Source organism: Benincasa hispida, chromosome 11 (genome assembly GCF_009727055.1).
Source record: "Benincasa hispida cultivar B227 chromosome 11, ASM972705v1, whole genome shotgun sequence".
In the NCBI taxonomy this organism is placed as follows: Eukaryota; Viridiplantae; Streptophyta; class Magnoliopsida; order Cucurbitales; family Cucurbitaceae; genus Benincasa; species Benincasa hispida.
The window spans coordinates 3,545,319-3,565,476 of record NC_052359.1 but is presented as its reverse complement, the minus strand read 5'-3'; the positions used below and the strand labels follow the sequence as shown (position 1 = coordinate 3,565,476).

General features: G+C 34.1%; 2 protein-coding genes across 4 annotated transcripts; both read right to left on the bottom strand.

Moving 5' to 3' along the window:
- Positions 1-4,286: 4,286 nt before the first annotated feature.
- LOC120092137 (abscisic acid receptor PYR1-like) lies at positions 4,287-5,423 on the bottom strand. Its single transcript, XM_039050349.1, has one exon. The coding sequence runs from the start codon at positions 5,327-5,329 to the stop codon at positions 4,658-4,660; it is 672 nt and encodes a 223-aa protein (XP_038906277.1). The 5' UTR covers positions 5,330-5,423; the 3' UTR covers positions 4,287-4,657.
- Positions 5,424-13,473: 8,050 nt separating this feature from the next.
- LOC120091495 (mitochondrial carnitine/acylcarnitine carrier-like protein) lies at positions 13,474-16,934 on the bottom strand. Of its 3 annotated transcripts, none has more exons than XM_039049562.1 (4): positions 16,584-16,934; positions 16,398-16,497; positions 14,411-14,871; positions 13,474-14,210 (listed from the first exon to the last, which is right to left on the bottom strand). In XM_039049562.1, the coding sequence occupies exons 3-4, from the start codon at positions 14,800-14,802 to the stop codon at positions 13,709-13,711; spliced, it is 894 nt and encodes a 297-aa protein (XP_038905490.1). In that variant the 5' UTR covers positions 14,803-14,871; positions 16,398-16,497; positions 16,584-16,934; the 3' UTR covers positions 13,474-13,708. The 3 variants fall into 3 exon arrangements, with proteins under 3 accessions (XP_038905490.1, XP_038905489.1, XP_038905491.1); XM_039049561.1 differs by having other exon boundaries at positions 14,411-14,832; positions 16,584-16,930; XM_039049563.1 differs by lacking the exon at positions 16,398-16,497 and having other exon boundaries at positions 14,411-14,832.
- Positions 16,935-20,158: the final 3,224 nt, after the last annotated feature.

Below are 20,158 nucleotides of genomic sequence, written 5' to 3'. Positions count from 1 at the left end.
TTGATTAATCTTTAATATCAATGTTGAGTTCTCTTATTTACATACATATGTTCTGAAAAATATTATTTTAATATTTGATTTTGATACACAAGTTTAGTTATATAAAACTATAGTTTTGTTACTCCAAAACCTCCATCCCTAAGGCTATAGATAGATTTTTTTTTACAAATAATACATTCAAGACCTCATTTTTCTTTAATGGAATCACATATATTTTGAAATCAAATACAAATCATTAAACTTAAATATACAGCTACAATTTTTACATGCTATTGGCGATTTCATATTAAACAAATGAAGAGGTTTCGTCAACATTATAAAATACACGAGTTAATCATTTCATTTAATTGGTTTGGCACAATTGTATTAAGAAAAAGATTTGTTGGGGGTGGTAGAAGCACAATATTATGGCTTAATTTATTACTTTATTTAGTTAGCTTTGCAATATTTATAAATATTGGAGATATGATATTTGACTATATGTAAAAGATATTAGCATTTAAAAGGATTTTTCAATCATAGCCGTCCTATCATCAATATATCTCAAAGTATTATTACATGTAATTAATACTAAAAAAATACATTAATAGGATAGCTAATTTTAAGGAGGAAATAAAATCAAACCACTCTTCTATAAATACTTCTCATCTATGTTTTTGAAGGAAAAAAAAAAATAAAAAAAATAAAAAAAATTGTTAAAATTGGCAAAGACGAAAAGACAAAATTAGCCTTGAATTGAAAAAGTGAAACTTTTTTTTTTTATTCTGTCGCCCGTTCTGAATTCTGACTTTTCACTTTTCAGATCCCCCATCCCACTTCCTTTGTTTCATGCAAGGAAAAATACATAATAAAAACAAAAACAAAAACAAAACAAAGTATAACTATAATCTACCCTTTTCTTTTTCTTTTTCTTTTTCTTAAATTTTAAAATTAATAGCACGATTTATAATTCAACCCACGTTTACCAAACTATAATGAATATTGATGTAATTATAATGAAATTTTATTGATGGATCAATAGTAGTGAGCTTAAATCACAAATGTAATTGGATTACTTTTGATCGCATTTACTTAGAATTACGAATCTGCCACGTTTATTGTTACTGCAGATTGACCCTAAGCAGTATTAAAAATGATAACGATAAAAATGATAACGATAAAGATAAAAGTAATGATAAACGTGAAAAAAAAAATCATAATTCTCATATGGTTATGATAACAATTGTAACGATAACAGTATAGGTAGTATAGGTAGTGAGTCCCACGTAATTTTCAAATATAATCAGATTCAACATCTTTCATTCCTCAATTGCGCAATCTGATTACAGATTTGGAGGCAAGCCCCACAATTCATCATGATTATATAACACAGGTAAACAACAAGAACATAATTAATTGTGACGTGGTCTCAAACCAATAAAAATATTGCTTTTATTTATGTGTTTTGAAATTTGGAATTAAAAAAAAAAACTAAAATACATTAGAGAATGGGAAGAGTAGTTTTTCTTATTTTTTATTTTATAGAGGGAGAGAATTTTACAACATATGTATGATCGAGAGAAAAGGAAAATTGAGATATTGTCAGAAATAGTTCTCTCTAGCAACTTTTTTTTGAAAATTTTCGAAAAATTCATTCCAATAGTTTTTCTCCGTTCGAGATTGACCACCGAGATTATTTCGACAGTTAACACCAAGATCTATGATTCTTCTAAATATTATGTATTTTTCAAATCTTTTAGCAAAAAGATGAAATTTTGTCAAAAATTAAATAAAATTTGGGAGATATAAAGAATCTCAATATATCTCGGACAAAGTTAAGACCAAGATTCTATATATTTGAGTTTTCTTGGTGAAATCTCGAGTGAATTAACACGGAGATTCTTTATATTTTTCCAAATCTATTTTTTTATTTGCAAATTTGATTTTTTTATAAAATTTAAAAATGACAATGTACTAGATCCATCTTAAGAATCATAATTGGTAAATTAGATTTGGTAAAATAATCGAATGTAGGAAATTTTGAAAAGGTATAAGACTTGGTATAAAATTTTAAAAGATTATATAATATTTGAAAATTCTCGATGTTAATACTGAGATTTGTCGGGAAGACCTCAAAACAATTGATAACTTGGAAAAAAAAATTGATTTTTTAACTAAATTTTGATGGTCGATCTTGTTTGAGATTGATCAAGGAAAACTAATTTAACTGAGTTTTCGAAAAACGTACTAATTTTAAAAAGTGAAAATTTGATAGTGTTATTTATGATAATTTTCCAAGAAAATTAGAAAGAAGGAAAAATATTGCAGGAGAGAAAAAATTGTTTGAGGGATGAAGTCAGTTTCAGCTATCAAGAAGAATATTAAAAGAGATTTTAAAAATAGAAGCCTATTTTCAAAACTCACTTTAAAAACAAAATTATTTATCATTCCTAACATATTTTTCAACCGAAATTGAAACCTATATGATTATAAAGGACAGTCAACAATATTCTGTTTCCAAAATTTGAATACTATTTTGGATTATAAAAATAGAAATTAACAATGATCGTGTGACATTTTACAATATTTGAAAATATTTTTAGCAATTTTGTTATTTAAAACAATTTTCCTTAAAATTTTGAAAATTTGGAAAAATATATACATTACAAATAAATTTGAATCTTCCTCCCACCCATTAATTAAACTAAAAAAAATGTCAATTCAAACCTAATTCATTAGATAAAATATTTGTTGTTGTTGACTATATAAAAAAAAGTCTATTTGTTATAAAATCCAAAATTACTCAAATTATGTATAAATAAATATAAAGTAAAAATGTTAGGTTAAAATATCAATTTGATTTCAATCCTTCTATACTTTTAATCAATCTTATGTTTAGTATTTAAGAAGGTGTTTGGGGTAAGGAGTTGTTATTATAGTTTTAGATTATTATAGTTAGGTTACAATAATTTTTGTTTAGGGTATAGATTATTTCAATTTGAGTTATAATAATATTATAATAAAGAATAAAAAAACGATAAATGATTGGACAATATATTTATGTAGCAAATAGTGGTTAGGATAATCTTTATCCAAAAACACTCTAGAAGCTATTTTCATTCATTTCAGAAAAGATATTATGTGAATTTTTTCAAAATTTATAAAGAGAGTGTTAACAAAAACTAATTATTTTTCCTAAAAATACCAACAATAAATTAACAACAAAAACTATTTTTTATATTTATTGAAATTACATGAAACAAAATTAAATATTTTGAAGTACGAAAACTAAAATAGAATGATATTGACCAAAATGATGTCTTAACAAAAATGTAAAATAATAATAATAATAATAATAAAGCAAAAAATGCAAATTTATAATATGGGTAATTTAATTAGGGAAGTTTTAAAGGATAAGTCCATATCATATGAGATTCTTTGTTGCTTTTGATGGAATGCAAGTGGGCTCCAATTTGGAAGGACATACCCTTATTGTGCTTCTGATTTTTTTTTTTTTTTTTTTTTTTTTTTTTTTTTTTTTTTTTTTTTTTTTTTTTTTTTTTTAAGATTCCCTTTCTCTCTCTCAAATTTCAAATTTCCCCAATTACAAGTTATTGAAACAATTTGACATTTTGCTCATAAATTAATTTTCAACAATTTACATGATTACACACTTCAAGAATAGATTTGTATTAAACTTTTTTTTCTAATAAAAAAAAAACCATGGGATATATATTTTCACTCATTTCATCTTTGTACTTTCTTGTGCTTTGTTTTAATTTCTAGCATAAAAACCTATTTTAAAAATTATTGTTACATATCGATATTACAATTTAAAGAAATTTTTTATGACATGATATCATAAAAATTTATTGGTTTCGAACCACATATCTCTTAATCACTGATATATTCATACATTAGTTAAAAATAATGACTAAGCATCTCTCAAAACTTTGCAACTCTAAATGGATAAGAAAACTTAGGAACAAGAATAGTAAATATGACAAGTGAAAGAATGGAACGAACTAAAAATTTAACTATCCATATAAAATAAAAATAGATTAGATTTTAGAAAAATTATTTTAAATGCTAAATTACTGACAATATTTTCAAATATAATAAAATATCTATTAACGTCTTTTTCTAATAGATAATAATAGTCTTATTAGTGTCTACATAGTAATATTTTATTATATTTATAAATATTTTGATTCATTTTTCTATATTTAAAAACAAACAAAATCGTTTCTAATTTTTGTGATAAATTTCATTTCACAATAACTCCATGTTAAATCGATGATCAAATATTTTTAGATAATAAAAGGGAAGAAATTTACTAAACGACATCGTTTTTGTACACTTGCAATGACTGAAATGCACTCGACAGTCCAACGCCATCAGTCCTTTATGCCATTGATTCCTTTATTGAAATCAAGGACATTTTCGTATTTTTACAATCCAAAAGAAATAGAAAAATCCAGAGAAATCTTTCCAAGAAAATGATCGACACTGACCAAAACTCGAGAAGATGAAACTGGAAAGCAACAGAATCAAAATCATGAACAAAAATTAATTTTCAACCAATCTCAAATTCATTTTCATTTTTCATTTGTTCTTGATTCGAATTCTCAAATCAAAGAGATGTTCATCATTTAGATCGCTGGAAGAAGGAAGAATTTTACCGATTACCTCCGCGATTCATTCCTTCAACAACGGACGCCAATTTCTGCAGATTCAATCTCACAACCGTATCGGCGAACAAAAGAGCATCCTCCTCCGTATTCCCTGGCGGAACATCCACTGCGTATGATTCCAAAACCACGCTCCAGATCCGACCGTCTCGCTCCAGTTGATGCACTGAAGTCACCGATCGGTAATTCCGGAGACGGTGCTCGCCTCCGATGATGCTGAATCCGATAACGCGCCGCTCGTCGTCGTGAATATCGAGCCTCTCCGTACTCGTATCTGCCGGTAAGCCTGAGATTACATTAACCTCTCTTGTACAACCTAACTTCATTATGAATCCTTCGCTCACTGTACAGCTTTTGATGAAGTGCTTGTAACTCTGCGGCTGATCGAATCGCCGTACGATGGACCACACAGCCTCTGACGGTGCCTGCACACGCTGCGCCAGTAAGGAGGAGCACCGGCCGCGGCTGAGTTTGTAGGTGTGAAATTCTGCTACTAAGTCCTTCAACTCGTCGAACTCGTCTTGAGTCAGGCCGGACGGCGGTGCGGCGAGGTGGTGAGTGGTGAGATAAGTTTCTTCGGAGTTTGGTTGCTGCTGCTCCGCCACCGCCGCCTCCGCAGAGCCCTCGCTATCGCCTTCTCCGCCGTCGCCTTTCTCCATTTTTTCACCCAAATCTTGTTTAGTCTGTGGGAATATAAAGATGAGTGAAATGAAGATGAAAGAGCGTGGGGACCCCTCACCCTCTATTTTGTTTCATTATTTGTCCGTTTGTGATTTCAGTGAGGAGGGTAAAATGGAAATAAAAAGATATATACTTTTCTCCAACATTTGATCTCTTGGTTGATGGGTTAGCTACATAAAATATTTAAATAAAATTTGGATAGAAATATCGATAAAATGTAGATTTTGAAAGATGTTTTTTAGAAAAATTATAAAAACAAAATGTTGAAAATATAAATTGAAATTAATTAATAAATATTTTATAACTTTCAAATAATAATGTCTATTATTTTTATTATATTTATATTGTTACATTTTGATGTTTATTTTTTGTATTTATGGATTTTTTTACAATATAATAAAAATATCGATATATCTCTTATATTGATATCGAACTTATGAAAATATAAAAATATCGATATATCATCATAAATTTAATATTATAGTTAAAATAAAAATTTAATACTATAATTAAAAATTAACCGTTTAAAATTTTCATTCTACACATTTATGAATTTTTTAAGGACAAAAGGTTATGGATTTTAGTATTTATTAGAAAGAACAAGAGGTGAGGGATTGAATTTTTAATCCAAAAAAGGTGAAAGACGATAATCTTTTGATAGATTTTAGCCAATTTGAAGATAAAAGAATTTCATTTCTTTTTAGTCCTAACATAGGTTTATTATTTGTAACATTTATGAGGGAAAGATATAATTGAAAATGATTAAAATATGAATAATTAAATTAAAAATTATCTTAAAACTAAAATTAAAATGGGAGGTTAGATGAGAGATTTTGGGAAATTATTTTAAATGACAAGATTGTTAAAAATATTTACAATTAAAAGTAAAATATCAAAATTTATAGCGGTCTATTACAAATAAACTGTTATTTTAGTATTATTTGTAAATATTTTGATTTATTTTTCCATCTCACTAAAAAATGATTTAAATTATCTTATAAATATATTGAATGAACCGTTCTAAAGGACAAACAAAACTGAAGTTGTACTTTTTTTTTTTTAATAAGTAGCCTTAGATATCATCTAATTTAGAAATGGGTAGGTATTTAATATTTGGTTGGAAAACAATTTTATTTTTTAGGTTAAATTATAAGTTTGAGTATTGTACCTATATTTGTGTTAAATAGGTTTAAGAATTTGAGATTTTTTTTTTTTTTTTTTTGAAAAGATGAATTTGAACTTGAACCTTAAATTTTGTATATAGGGTCTAATTTTACTCACCCTCGACCTTTGATCCCCAATCCTCGGTCCAGAACTCGACCCTCGGTCCCCGGTCCAGAACTCTACCCTCGAATCCCCGATTCCCGATCCTCGATCTGGTCCAGAACTCAATCCTCGATTGAACTCGATCCAAGTCTTGACTCGTGCCTCATTCTGCTATAATTCTTTTTCTTCCTCATTATAAATGGAGAAAAATGACATTTTTCGTCCTATCAGCACAATCTTTGATGACACCAACTACATTACCTGGACCTATAAAAGGAAGAGCTTCATGATTGGTTGTAAAATATAGCAAGTGATAACAAGTGATGTCATTAAATCTGTCAAAAGAGTCACTGAAGAAGACAATAAATTTGTGGACAGAGTAGAAGATTGTGATAGCAAGAACCATCAGATAATCACCTGGGGTAATACCTCCATCCCAACCATTCACACTTAGTTCGATGTGTTTGACACATCAAAAGAACTTTGGGATTTTCTATCCGGACGATTCCAAACCATGGGTCTTACCCACTATCATCAACTTCATACTACTTTAGGTGGCACAAGTCAGGAGATCGGCCAGTCCGTGAATGAGTATCTCACTATTCTTCAACCTATTTGGACTCAATTAGACTAGGCTAAGATTAGTCCAGATCATCTACGACTTATCAAGATCCTTATGGGGCTTCGTCCTGAGTATGAGTATGTTTGTGCTGCCTTGTTACACCGCAGTCCACTACCATCTCTTGATGCAACGATTCAGGAAATTCTCTTTGAGGAAAGGCGACTTAGGTTAGTCTCCTCTCTTTCTTCAGACATTGCTCTTGCCACTAGCCATTTACGATTTCCAGTTGAGTTGATTTTTTGCAAGAACTGCAAACAACATGGTCACAGGTTTTCCAGTTTCCCACCATTGAATGCAAATACTACCACAAAATGGGTCATATCCTAGACAACTGTCCTACTAAACCATACTTCCAGGATACATCAATAAATCCACGAATTCCCCCAAGCATGGTTCTTCGTCTGTCGCGGCAGTTGCCATTGCCTCGGATGTGGTACCCTCCAATCATCCAAGTATCTAGATTAACAATCTTCAGGACTTGCTGAAACAGGTGCTCTTTCCCAACTCTTTTGCCCTTGCCGTCACACCAGGTACTTCTTGGCTCCTCGATTCAGCCTGTTGCAATCACATGATCTCGAATATGGCCTTACTCTCTTCTTCCACCCTGTGCAATCCCTACCTCCGGTATATTCTGCTGATAGTAACCACATGCCTATTTCACATGTTGGGACTGTCAGTACACCGAGTGTTAGCCTATCCACTACTTATCATGTCCTACATTTGACTTTCAATCTTGTCCCTGTTGGACAACTATGTGACCTGGGACTAACTGTTCTCTTTTCCTCTCATGCTTGTTAGGTTCAGGATCTGCGGATAGGTCAAATGGTTGGCAGGGGTCACAAGGTGGGAAGATTATTTGAGCTCACAACCCTTCAGCCTCATGTTCTGCCATCTTTGTCTGTAGCTATCATAGATATCGATACAAATTAGTGGCACCTTCATCTTGGCCATGCGTCATTTGAAAAACTTCATAGCCTAATTTCTGTTGGTACCTTAAGTAATGCCTCTAAATTTCGTTCATTTGATTGTTTACATTGCAAACTGGTGAAACAACCTACTCTGTCATTTCCTACTTCAACATCTCTTTGTGATAAACCATTTGGCCTTGTTCATTCCGATGTTTGGCGCCCTGCTCCCACCCCTACAATAAATGGTTATCGATATTTTGTTTTATTCATTTATGACTACTCCCATTTTACTCGGATATATTTTTTTAAAAATCATTTGTCGTTACCCCAAATTTACATTTAATTTTCTAAAATGATCCAAACTTAGTTTTCTCAAACTATCAAAATTCTTCGGACTGACAATGACATGGAATATAAGGACTCCTACCTGCTTTCCTCCCTAACTCAACAAGGAACTCTTGCCCAACACTCATGTTCTTATACCTCTCAACAAAATGGTCGGGCTAAAAGAAAGCATTGCCATATTTTCGACCTTGTCCGTACACAACTTCTTTTCATATCTTGTCCTGAAAATTTTGGGGAGAAGCTACACTTACCTTTGTCTATATTATCAACCGCCTTCCTTTTACTATTCTCCACAATTTATCTCATTTTGAGTGATTATATGACACTCCAACCTCTTATTATCTTTTCAAAGTTTTTGGCTGTGCCTACTTTATTTTATTTCATCCCCATGAACATTCCAAACTTGAACCTCGGGCTTGTTTGTGTTGCTTTATTAGTTATGGAATTGAACACAAGGGATTTCGGTGTTGGAACCTCATATCCAATCAGTTACACATTTCTCGCCATGTCACCTTCTGAAGTATTTCTTCATTCCATGCCTCCCTTCTTGATACCCAATCATTCTTCACTAGTCCTACCACAGATCTATTTCCCACATGTGAATCTTCATTTGAGTCTCCCACTCCACTCATTCCAAATCCCACTCCACCCATTCTAGAGCATGAGTCTTCCACTCCACCCGTACCAGAACTTATATCTTCCATCCCACCCGTCCCAGAGCTCAGTCAGTATTCTCTGTCTGCTGTACTCCTAGACCTACCATCTATCCCTAATGATGACCATGATCTTGCACCTGTTCGTCGGTCTGCTCGGATAAGAGAAACTTCACAGCATCTACAGGACTATCATTGTTTTTTTTTACTACTATGTCCTTAGTTGAACCATAGTCCTATAGTGAGGCTTGTACTAACCCTCTTTGACAGCAAGCTATGGATGAGAAACTTCAAGCATTAGACAAGAGTCACACTTTAGAGTATGTTGATCTACCGCCTGGAAAGAAACCTATTGGATGTAAGTGGATCTATAAAATCAAGACCTGCTCTTATGGATCTATCGAATGCTATAAGTCTCATTTGGTGGTCAAAGGGTATTCACAGGAATATGGTATTGATTATGAGGAAATATTCGCTCCAGTTGCACGAATGACATCTGTCTAGAGTTTATTAGCCATAGTAGCTGTCAGGCAGTGGCCCCTTCTTCATATGGATTTTAAGAATGCCTTCCTCAATGGCACACCGTCTGAGGAAGTGTATATACAGTCACCACCTGGCATACATTCTCCACCAAACAAGATCTGTCTTCTTCACCGTGCATTATATGGGCTCAAGAAAGCTCTTCATACATGGTTTGCAACCTTCAGCTCTACAATTATTCAGCTTGGATTTTCCTCTAGCGCGCATGACTCCGCACTGTTTACTTGGAAAACTTCTTGTGGACTTGTTCTTCTTCTGTTATATGTGGATGATATGATCATTACTGATGATGATCCTCCAGCTATTTTGGTTCTACGACGCTGTTTAGGAGAAAATTTTGAGATGAAAGATCTTGGATCGCTCAGTTACTTCCTTAGACTTCAGGTTTCATCATACTCTGACGGATACTACCTATCTCAAGCGAAATATACATTAGATCTGTTAGCTCGTTAAGGTATCACTGATTCTTCCACAACATCGACACCATTGGTTCCAATGTCCGTCTAACCTCTTTTGATGGTGTTCCCCTCCAAGATCCAACACTGTATAGACAACTGGTTGGCAGCCTTATATATTTAACAGTAACTCATCCAGACATAGCCTGTGTGGTTCATATTGTCAGTCAGTTCATGTCTAATCCCCACACTATCCACTTCACAGTTGTCCTTCGTATTCTGCGTTATGTTAAAGGTACGCTAGGACATGGACTAAGACATGGATTTCAATTCTCCTCTAAATCCTCTTTGGTTTTGTCTGGATATTCTGACACTGATTGGCCAGGTGTAAGATATCTAATGAAACTGTCGCTGGAATTGAGATCTCATCAGACGCGAGCCCCTCCTTGGGCGGATTCCTCCTACGGATAGACAGTCTACCACAAGTTACTGTTTTTATTTGGATGATTCTCTCATCTATTGGCGGAGTAAGAAACAAATGGTTATTTCTTGATCCAGCACTAAATCGAAGTTACGTGCACTTACTGATACAACCTCAGAGGTCTTGTGGTTGTGCTAGCTCTTGGCTGACATGAGCGCTCCTCAAAATTCTGCCACTATTCTTCACTGTGACAATCATAATGCTATTCATATAGCACATAATGATGTTTTTCATGAACGGACAAAGCACATAGAGATTGACTGCCATTTTGTCCGCTATCATCTTCAAAACTCTACTCCACACCTTCAATCAATACCTACAATTGAGCAACCGGCCGACATCTTCACCAAAGTCCTTCCCTTTGGACTCTTTCTTCAACTATTGTGCAAACTCAAGTCGGTTTCTACCCTCCCACCTTGAGTTTGAGGGGAGATGTTAAATTGTAAACTATTTTTTAGGATTTTCAGGTTGCAAAGTCAAGTCTCCTCTTGTTAGATAATTGAGATTTATTAGGGGATTATTGTTAGTTGATTTTAGTGGTGTACCAAGCTATTTAAACCTGTACAATTGTTCAATTTACATACAAAAATTATTCATTCAGATCTTGTTTTCACAGTAACATTAGTGAATCTTTTTTTGAAAGTCTTGAAATTTTTCAGTATAATAAATGTGAGAGTGGAAATTTGAAGAAAAGAAGTATACGTGGATTAACATCGGGTTGCTTATATTTAGAGAAATAGGCCGGTGAATTATTGATGTCGTTTTATTTTTATCCACTTTCTATTTAATTCTTGGACTTATCTTTTTGTTATATTTATTGCTTTAATTTAATAACCACGTTCAGATTGGAGAACCAATTATTATTATTATTTTAAAAAAGTTTAGATTTATGATTGAATTTAGTCTATTATGTTAAGTTAAAATTAGCCTTCTCCATTCTTGAATTTATTTTGAAATTGATCGAAAACTAATTACTTGTAAAATTGGTATATTTGTGGATTTATTGGGTTGCTTTGCTTGTTGAATTAGATTTAACTATGATTATTTGTAGTTAATTGGAACATTAATTATCTTCGTTGCCTTGTAAATTGGCAAAATTTATGATTACTATTTAGTAATTTTTAAAAAGTATTGATTTATGAACAAAATAGACTAATAGAACATGCATTAAGAGAAGTTTTTGTCATAAAATTAAATTAACTATGTTTACCAAATCTCTAGGGTTGGCATACCAAATCCATGAGTGAGAAAAGTACGAAAATTATAAGATCAGTTCCTGAATATATCAATGACTTATTAAACATTGTTTTGTTTGAAATTCATTTTGGTTTTTGTAGTTTGAGTTTTTATTCGATTTTAGTATTTATACCTTCAAAATTCCAATTTTAGTCTCTATATTTTTAATAAATATTAAATTAAGTCCCTTAAAGTTAGTTCCGATCAAAATTGGCTAAATAATAATAATTTTAATTTAAGTAAATATAATATATGAATGTGTTTTCAAAATTTAGAGTGAAAATGCTAATAAATAAGGAAAAGTTTATGGAAGGTAGAGGGACTAAACTTGGGCATTTGAAAGTACAAGGACTAAAATTGAATGAACCTTAAAGTAAACCAAAATGATATCTTAACCTAAAATTTTATTAGTATGACGAATGAAGTATAAAATTGAACATCTTATCCTATAGGAGAGGTAGTAAATGTCAATCACAACCGAGCTATGCTGAGTTATTTTATCTCTATAATTTTACATTGACACATTAAAGTAAAAAAAAAAAAGAAGAAGAAGAAGAAAAAGAAAATTCACATTAGTCACATATGGAGAAACAAAAGTATATGGTGTTTTATTACAACTTTACTAAAATGAAAATAGCAAAGTAAATAATATTTATTTTTAAATTAGCCATAGTAAAAAAAAAAAAAAAACTATTTAATTTACAAAATAGCCATATTTAAAAACTAGTCAGAAACTATCCTTTGATAAAATTGCAATTCTAAACATAAAACATTATTAAAATGCTAAAAAAAAAGTTAACTTTTAGAAATAAAGAATATTTCTATAGTTTCATGAATTAAAAGAATAATTTCAATAATAAAGGAAAAAAAAAAAAAAAAAAAGAAAGAAGAAAGCACTAGTAGAATGCCAAAGCTTATCCAGCTAAGATATACTATTGAGAGTTTTGTGGATGAACAATCCTTAATTCTTTCTTACACCTTTTATCTTAACCTTTTGATGCAATTTGTTGTTTTAAAGTCAAAAGGATATATTTTTTTTTTTCTTTTTCATTTTTTAAATAACTTGAGAATATTAAAAAAAAAAAAACTTTTTTGTTTTCATATGGACATGAAGCATCCAACTGAATAATGTGATTGGTTAGCAGCCTTCACCAATATCTCCTCTTTCTTTCTTTTCTATAATATAATTTCTTTTAGCATTTCCCCTTTGAGTAGCCCATCACTTTCTCCTCTTTTTTCACTCTTTATTGAGTATAAGAACTTATAAAAATTCTGATATTGAATAATGAATGAAACTTCGTGTAATTAAGAACGTAGACGGAGAATCAATCTCCAACTCTATATTGTCTCGTCGATACCTCTAATCTTAGACCATCAACATTGATAGTAATTCAATTTAGAACATGTTAGTCTTTTAAGTACAACAATTGCAAAGGATGAAAGATCTAACCTCCAATCTCTAGGAAGAAAAGACCATGCTAATTACCGTTAAGCTAAACTCACTTTAGCAACATGTTGGTCTTTAATCATTCAAAATTGATGGAATGTTTGATTTTACACTTTTAAACTTGATATTCATACCATCAAAATTGGTTTCGAATGGTTAAAAACATGTCTCGTAGTGGCTTTAGACATACTAAACGTGATTTTAATCCTTTCAAAATCATTTCTAAACATGTCTTTAAATCATCCGCAACTTAACCAATATATGAAAGAATCATGTTCAAAAGTTTATACATGAATTGGGGAAGAGAGAGACTTCTCCCATCATTGAAAAGAAATAGTCAAAGTTCAAATTTAAATGGATCTTTCCTTTTTTTTTTTGTTTTTCTTCTTCAAGAAGGGAAATGAAGAATGTTAATGTTCAATCAAATATTGGAAGGAAGATATAACTCAAGAGGGGATTCATAATCATCCCAAGCTTGATCTAGTGATCTCATAAGCCAGGAAACAAGCTGCATTTGCAGGTACACTCCTGGCCATGGCAGGACCAAAACCTTTGTATAGCCCTTTAACTCCTTCCGATGCTAGGATTTTTCGAAATGCATCAATGGAACCCGAGTACTTTGGGTTTTTGTAATCGTCTACTTGAAGTACACTCTTGACAACATCAGTTGGGTAGACAGAGAACCAGAAGGTACCTCCAGCCAATCCTCCAGCCACGATCAATGAGCCTCTTCCAAGGTTCGAAGTGTCTGGACCACCTGCAAACTGCTGCTTCAGTAACTCATACACACCAAACATGGCAGCATTTCCGGGTACTTCACGGGCTAGAGTAGGAGCCAGTCCCTTGAAAAGACCTCTTGCACCACCTTCCGACTTGAGGACGTGGCGGGCAACATCTATTGGGCCCCCATACTTCACTGTTAGGCCAGCTGAACTGGATTGTGCCAATGCGCTTTGAGCTTGCAATCTACAAACATAATTACAACAGATATTAATGGTCATGTTTGAGAGTTACATAACAATCAATTCCTCACCAAATAACAAAACCATACATGTATTGTTTAGAATCAATATTTGATACTAGACCTATCTCATCAACACTGTGAATCCTCCAGGATATGAAAGGTGGGGCGCTAAAAGAATTTGAACAGTACCGACACAACGAACCTGCACTTGATTAATTCGGTTGGGCAAGCAAGAAAGGACACAGCAACTCCGGCCCCAGCTCCACAAACCACCTGCTGATTGACAGTTAGGGGTACACCAGGTTGAGACCTTAACAATGCTTCCATTTGTCCTCTTACTGAAAAGAGAACGGCATTGAAGGCAGCGACAGTTGCGAGTGGAGCTCCCATACCCTTGTACAACCCCCGAGGGCCTTCAGCTGCTAAAGTTTGCTTGACAGCATCCATGGCGCCAGAGAACTTGGGAAGCTGGCCAGGAAGTGGAACAGGCTGGCTTTGCAGCTTGACCTTTATAGTATCGAACGGGTGTCCACATATCAACTGTGCTGCCCCTCCGACAGTCCCGGCAGTGAGGTCCTTGGCCACGTCTCCCATCTTACAGGTTCAATGTAAAAATGTGGAGACCTATTAGGGAAAGAAATGTATATAATATACACTGGTCAGCTGTGAGAAACAATGGAGTTTTCTGAGTCTTTTGAATTGGTGAATCTGAAGCATAAGGTATATGAGAGATCCAAACAAACGAGAAGTACAAGAAAAATATATTTCATCAATAGATGGACCCATGAGACGACCATTCACCAATATATGCTTCAATCACACAGCACGTCACCCAATTATAGAGACTTATGGAGAATAAACGCACCAATATATTTAACTTCTACACGATTCAACGAAGACTCACTGACTACCTCAAATCTTCAGGTTCTAGTATACAAACTTATGTTATGTCAATATGAAGGCTGTGGTATTGGAACAAGATCACAGATACATGTTTAAGGATGGTGTAGACCAGACTATGCTTCAGAAAATACTATTGGTTGCCAATCATGCAGACTGCTTCCTCTAGGCTCAAGGTAATATTATTAATCAAAATTCCCAGCAAATTTTCACCTGAATGTAAATAGGATGGATATTGACTGAAAGTGTAGACAAGTTTTCTACATTACAGATATAAACTTATGAAATAAGAATCACAGACACTTTTGATTGGCTAGCTTGTCCGTGTTCGATACATGGACACTCCAACACTTATTAAGTAGACTTAAAAAACACATATATGACAACAATAATGCATTTTGAGTGTGAAATACATTAAGCTAATTTTTTAAACATATAAATGCATAAACCCATTTACTTTGAATTTTTTTTAGTATATAAATGATATATTTTAAAAAGCGTGTACCATGTCTGCATCATGTCGTATTCGTCTCACATATCCATATCCATGCTTCTTAGCTTACGAATAGTTATTGAAGAGTTTGCCTAGCTAGACTATTGTATATTTCCAAATACAAATGTAAACAACACAGAGCCATAAGCACAAGCACAATGTAGAAAACACACACAAGGAAAGAAAGAAAGAAAAGATGAAGCATAATCTTAGAAAATCGATGTACAGCTTTGACCGTTTTTCTATTTATCTCCATAAACAATCAGAATCAGATTAGTTCTTTCCACAACAGAAGCAACCTTAGTTAGCTAGTCATCCAAGAAGTAGGAGAAACACTATTTTGCAAAGAACCACACAATTATGTTCTTGGAAGTAAATTGGTTTCAAAACTGCTTTTCCCCTACAACAGGACAACCACAAAATTGCCTGTGATGCTATGTAGCTGCTTACTGAGTCATACAGACAATTAGGGGAGAAAAGAGTTTAGTCCAAGGAACATTGTTTGTATTTGCACTCATAACTAGTAACTTCAAAATGCAAATGAGATAGCTGTTGATCCAAACTGGGCCATGGAACAGAATCTCAATAAATACAACAAACAAGCAAGAATCCAGAAGACAGTTAGTTAGCCAACAAAACTCCCTGTTTATTCATTCTATGACCATTAGACAGTTTTATAATTTGAATCATTGAAAATAAAGGTATCAGGAAACAAGTTAAAGTAATCAACCGTGATTAGAAGAGAACTAATCAAATCCCAGTTTACACTCCACATCAAAAAGAGGGGAAATCTTACCAGAACCAAATTTCAGCAACACCCAGATACGAAACTTGAAATAGAAATCAAAACTCAATAGAATTCAACGATGCAAGTAAAAAGTTGGCTTCCCCAGAATCTGATAGACAAAAAGTAATTAGACCCAAAAAGAACAAATGGGAAGATCAGAATCAGCCCACAGAAAGAGAGGATAGGAGTGCTCACAAGTGAATGCTAAAGGTTAGAGGGCGATTGATGATGGGTTGTGGATGGTGAAGGGGAAACTGCAGGTAAAGATGAGAAAATGAATCATGTTGAAAATTGAAGCCACAAACAGGAGGTGGGTGAGAAAGGGAATCTTAAAAGGGGAAAAAAGGGGGAAACCCAGATTAATGGGAGTGAATTTGGGCTTCACATGATGAAGAAGAGGCAAATGTGGACGAGAGAAGCCCAAAGAAGAAGACAATTCTTAGAAATTTGAAGCAGAATTGGAATACCCATTATTCTTTTTGATGTTAGCCTTTGATTCTTCTCATCCACCAGTTGAAATGAATTGAATCCAACGCATGCTTACGGCGGCAAAGAGAGGAGAGAGAGCGAGAGAGAGAAATGTAAGAATTTAAGTTGTCATTCTTAGCCCTTCATCATGTTTTTGGGTTCTGTTGAAAAAAAAAAAAAAGCTTTATTAGAAATGACATACAATTTTATTTTTATATTTTACTTTTTGGAGTAGTGGAATTATCTTTAACCCTTCCCTTACAATTAAACCCACGTTTACACATCCAGAATCAAAATTGATGTAATTGAATTTCATTTGCGTGTCAATCGTAAGTAATTGGCTTCCATCGTAAAGAGAATTAAAAACCCATTTACATTAGTTCGTTTGGAATCATAATTTAATTTCTATTGAGACCTACATTAACACCAGTAATGAAATGGATGTGATTGTGATTACTATAATGCCATGAGATATAACAACAGAATTACCAAACTTTCGAACGTTTGGTCATTTTGGACATACGAACGTCTTTCTCTTGCAACCATACTCAAATAACATTTGTTCATTGGCGGCTTAATATTTGGTAAATTTAGTATCTGAGTATGTGATTATCTATTTAATCATTTCTTTCATTTCCTTCATTGTGTATGTTGTTTTGTGGGTCAATTATAATAAAAGAGTCGTTCACGTCTTCTAAATTACAACAAAATTTTCTTTTCGTTTTCTGATGCTTTCCTTCCGCATTTCATGTTCCACTATTTTGGTTGTTATTTTCTACTTTCTCTCTCATGTTTGTTATATAAAATTACTGTTATTACGCCATCTGGCAATATATATGTTAATAAATAGCTACTATATGACAGACTCTCATTATCGCTGAAGGCCGATCGTATAGTAAATTTCTCTCTTTTCTTCTGTCGTTTATTCTCTCGACTTATCGTGTAGTCGATTGTCTTTATCGTCTACATCCTATCGTATACACTCTATCGTTTACACTCTTGGCTCTATCGTGTAGTGTCTTGCCTCTATCGTTTACACGCTCAATCCTGTCGTGTAGTCTCTTGCCCCTATCGTTTACACTCTCATCTCTGTCGTGTAGACTTCTGCTTCTGTCGCTTAGTTTCTTGAAAATGATCGTTTAGTCTCTACTTCTCTCTATCGTTTACATGGTATCAGAGCTCTAAGGTATCCTGCTCTTTTTCATGGCGTTGAGCTCGGGAACATCTGAAGAAAATTCCACTTTACCAGTGACATCAAACCCAGATATTCATTCAACTGTCTCACCTCCAACCAACATCCCTATATCTTCTCCGTCGTTTACCCCACTTACTACTCAACGTATCCCTCCCCCTGCTCGAAACCCATTCTACCCTCCACAATATGGCTCTCCACCACCGCCCCTTCACCCTCAGTATGCCGATTTTCCCACCAATCATTCTTTTCAAAATCAGGTATCGATCAACCCTTTTTCCACACTCCCATCCCTTCAATCCCTCGTAGCAAACTTCCCTCATATGTCCCAATCCCTCACTGTCAAACTAAATGATTCAAACTACCTTATCTGGAAGAATCAGCTTCTCAACCTCATCATGGGCTATGACCTTGAAAGTTTCATTGACAGTACCTATCCCCAGCCACTAAAATACCTCGATCCTCAGCAGACTCAACTCAATCCTCATTTCTCTTATTGGCATAAGTGTAATCGTACTATTATGAGCTAGTTTTATTCTCTCTCAAGGAAAATAAAATGGGTGAAATCGTCGGGTACGAATCAGCATTGGAGATTTGGGAAGCACTTCGAACGGTTTATGAATCATCTTCAACAGCTCGAATTATGGGACTGCGCTCTCAGCTTCAAAAGATATGAAAGGATGGCATCAGTGTCTCTCAGTACCTTACCAAGATTAAAGACATTGCCGATAAGTTTGCTGCTATTGGGGAACCTCTGTCTTACCGTGATCATCTTGCATACATTCTTGAAGGTCTTGGCAATGAGTACAATCCATTTGTGACTTCCAATCAGAACAGAATTGACGCGCCCCTCCATCGCTGATGTCCACAGTCTGCTCATCGCATATGACCTCTGGCTGGAATCACAATCTTCTATGGACCAACTCCAACAAATACAAGCCAATGTAGCCCATCTCTCTCTACAACCTCGACGTCCTCACTGGCCGCAAACCTACCAGGTCATCCTTCAGACCTCCTCCATCTCTTCCAGGTATTCTCTCTAACCTCATTTCTCTGCTGTGATATGGCACTGATCATACATTTCATAGATCCCCTGCCCGAGCTCAAACGACACACCTATCAACCATCACACTCCTTCAATCGACCACAATGTCAAATTTGCAATAAGGCTCGGCCATACAACATTATCCTGCTACAACATTTGATAATCCTAAATACATAACCGTCACCATCCCCAAAGCCCATTTTGCTCAAGCTACACCAACCCCAACTCAACCGTCATCCTATGTCACTTACTCCCTCTGCTCTAAAATCAAATCATCCAGATGAAGACTGGATTGATAACAAGGTAGAAATGCACGTTATTACAAATACAAAGATATAAAACAATGTAAATGCGACGGTAAAAATATGTAAATCGTGTTCCAAAAACATTAAGTTGAAGAATTTATTGCCATTGTATGCGCCCATCACATTAAAGCAGCTAATTTACGTATTTTGTGCAGGAAAATGCGTTGGCCATTACAAGAATTTTAGACTTTAAATGTCGGTTGGAAGAAGTGAAATCGGATGTATAATATCGGTTTTGTTTTTTTTTTTTTAAAAAGGATCTTTAATGTCGGTTTTAAACCGACATTGTAGTATAACCTTTAATGTTGGTTTTAAAACCGACATTAAAGGTCCACTTTTTTTTTTAAAAAAAAACAAAACCAACTCCCGCCCCCCCCCACTCCCCCCATTTTCTTTTTCTTTTCATTCCTAGACCCCCCACGTTCAAACACGCCGTACCATTTCTCCCCAAACCCTCGTCCAAGCTCGTGTAAAACCTCCGTCCGAAAGGCTCTCTCTTACCGTCGTCCAAGCTTGGCCGTGCGAATCAGGTGGTTGTCGTTCGTCCTTGGTTGCCCGTCGTCAATCCGTAGTGCCGTCTGTGGTGTCGTCCATCCCTGGTGACTCAGATTTTGGTGAGCTTTCGATGTCTTAGATTTGGACAGATCTGGATTTTGGAGCTTGGCGTTGTCCGATTTCAGGTGGGCTATCGTTGGTTGTCCAGAGCTGGTCGCGTGGGTTGTGTGTCCGATTTCAGGTAAGCTCTCTGATTTTATTATGT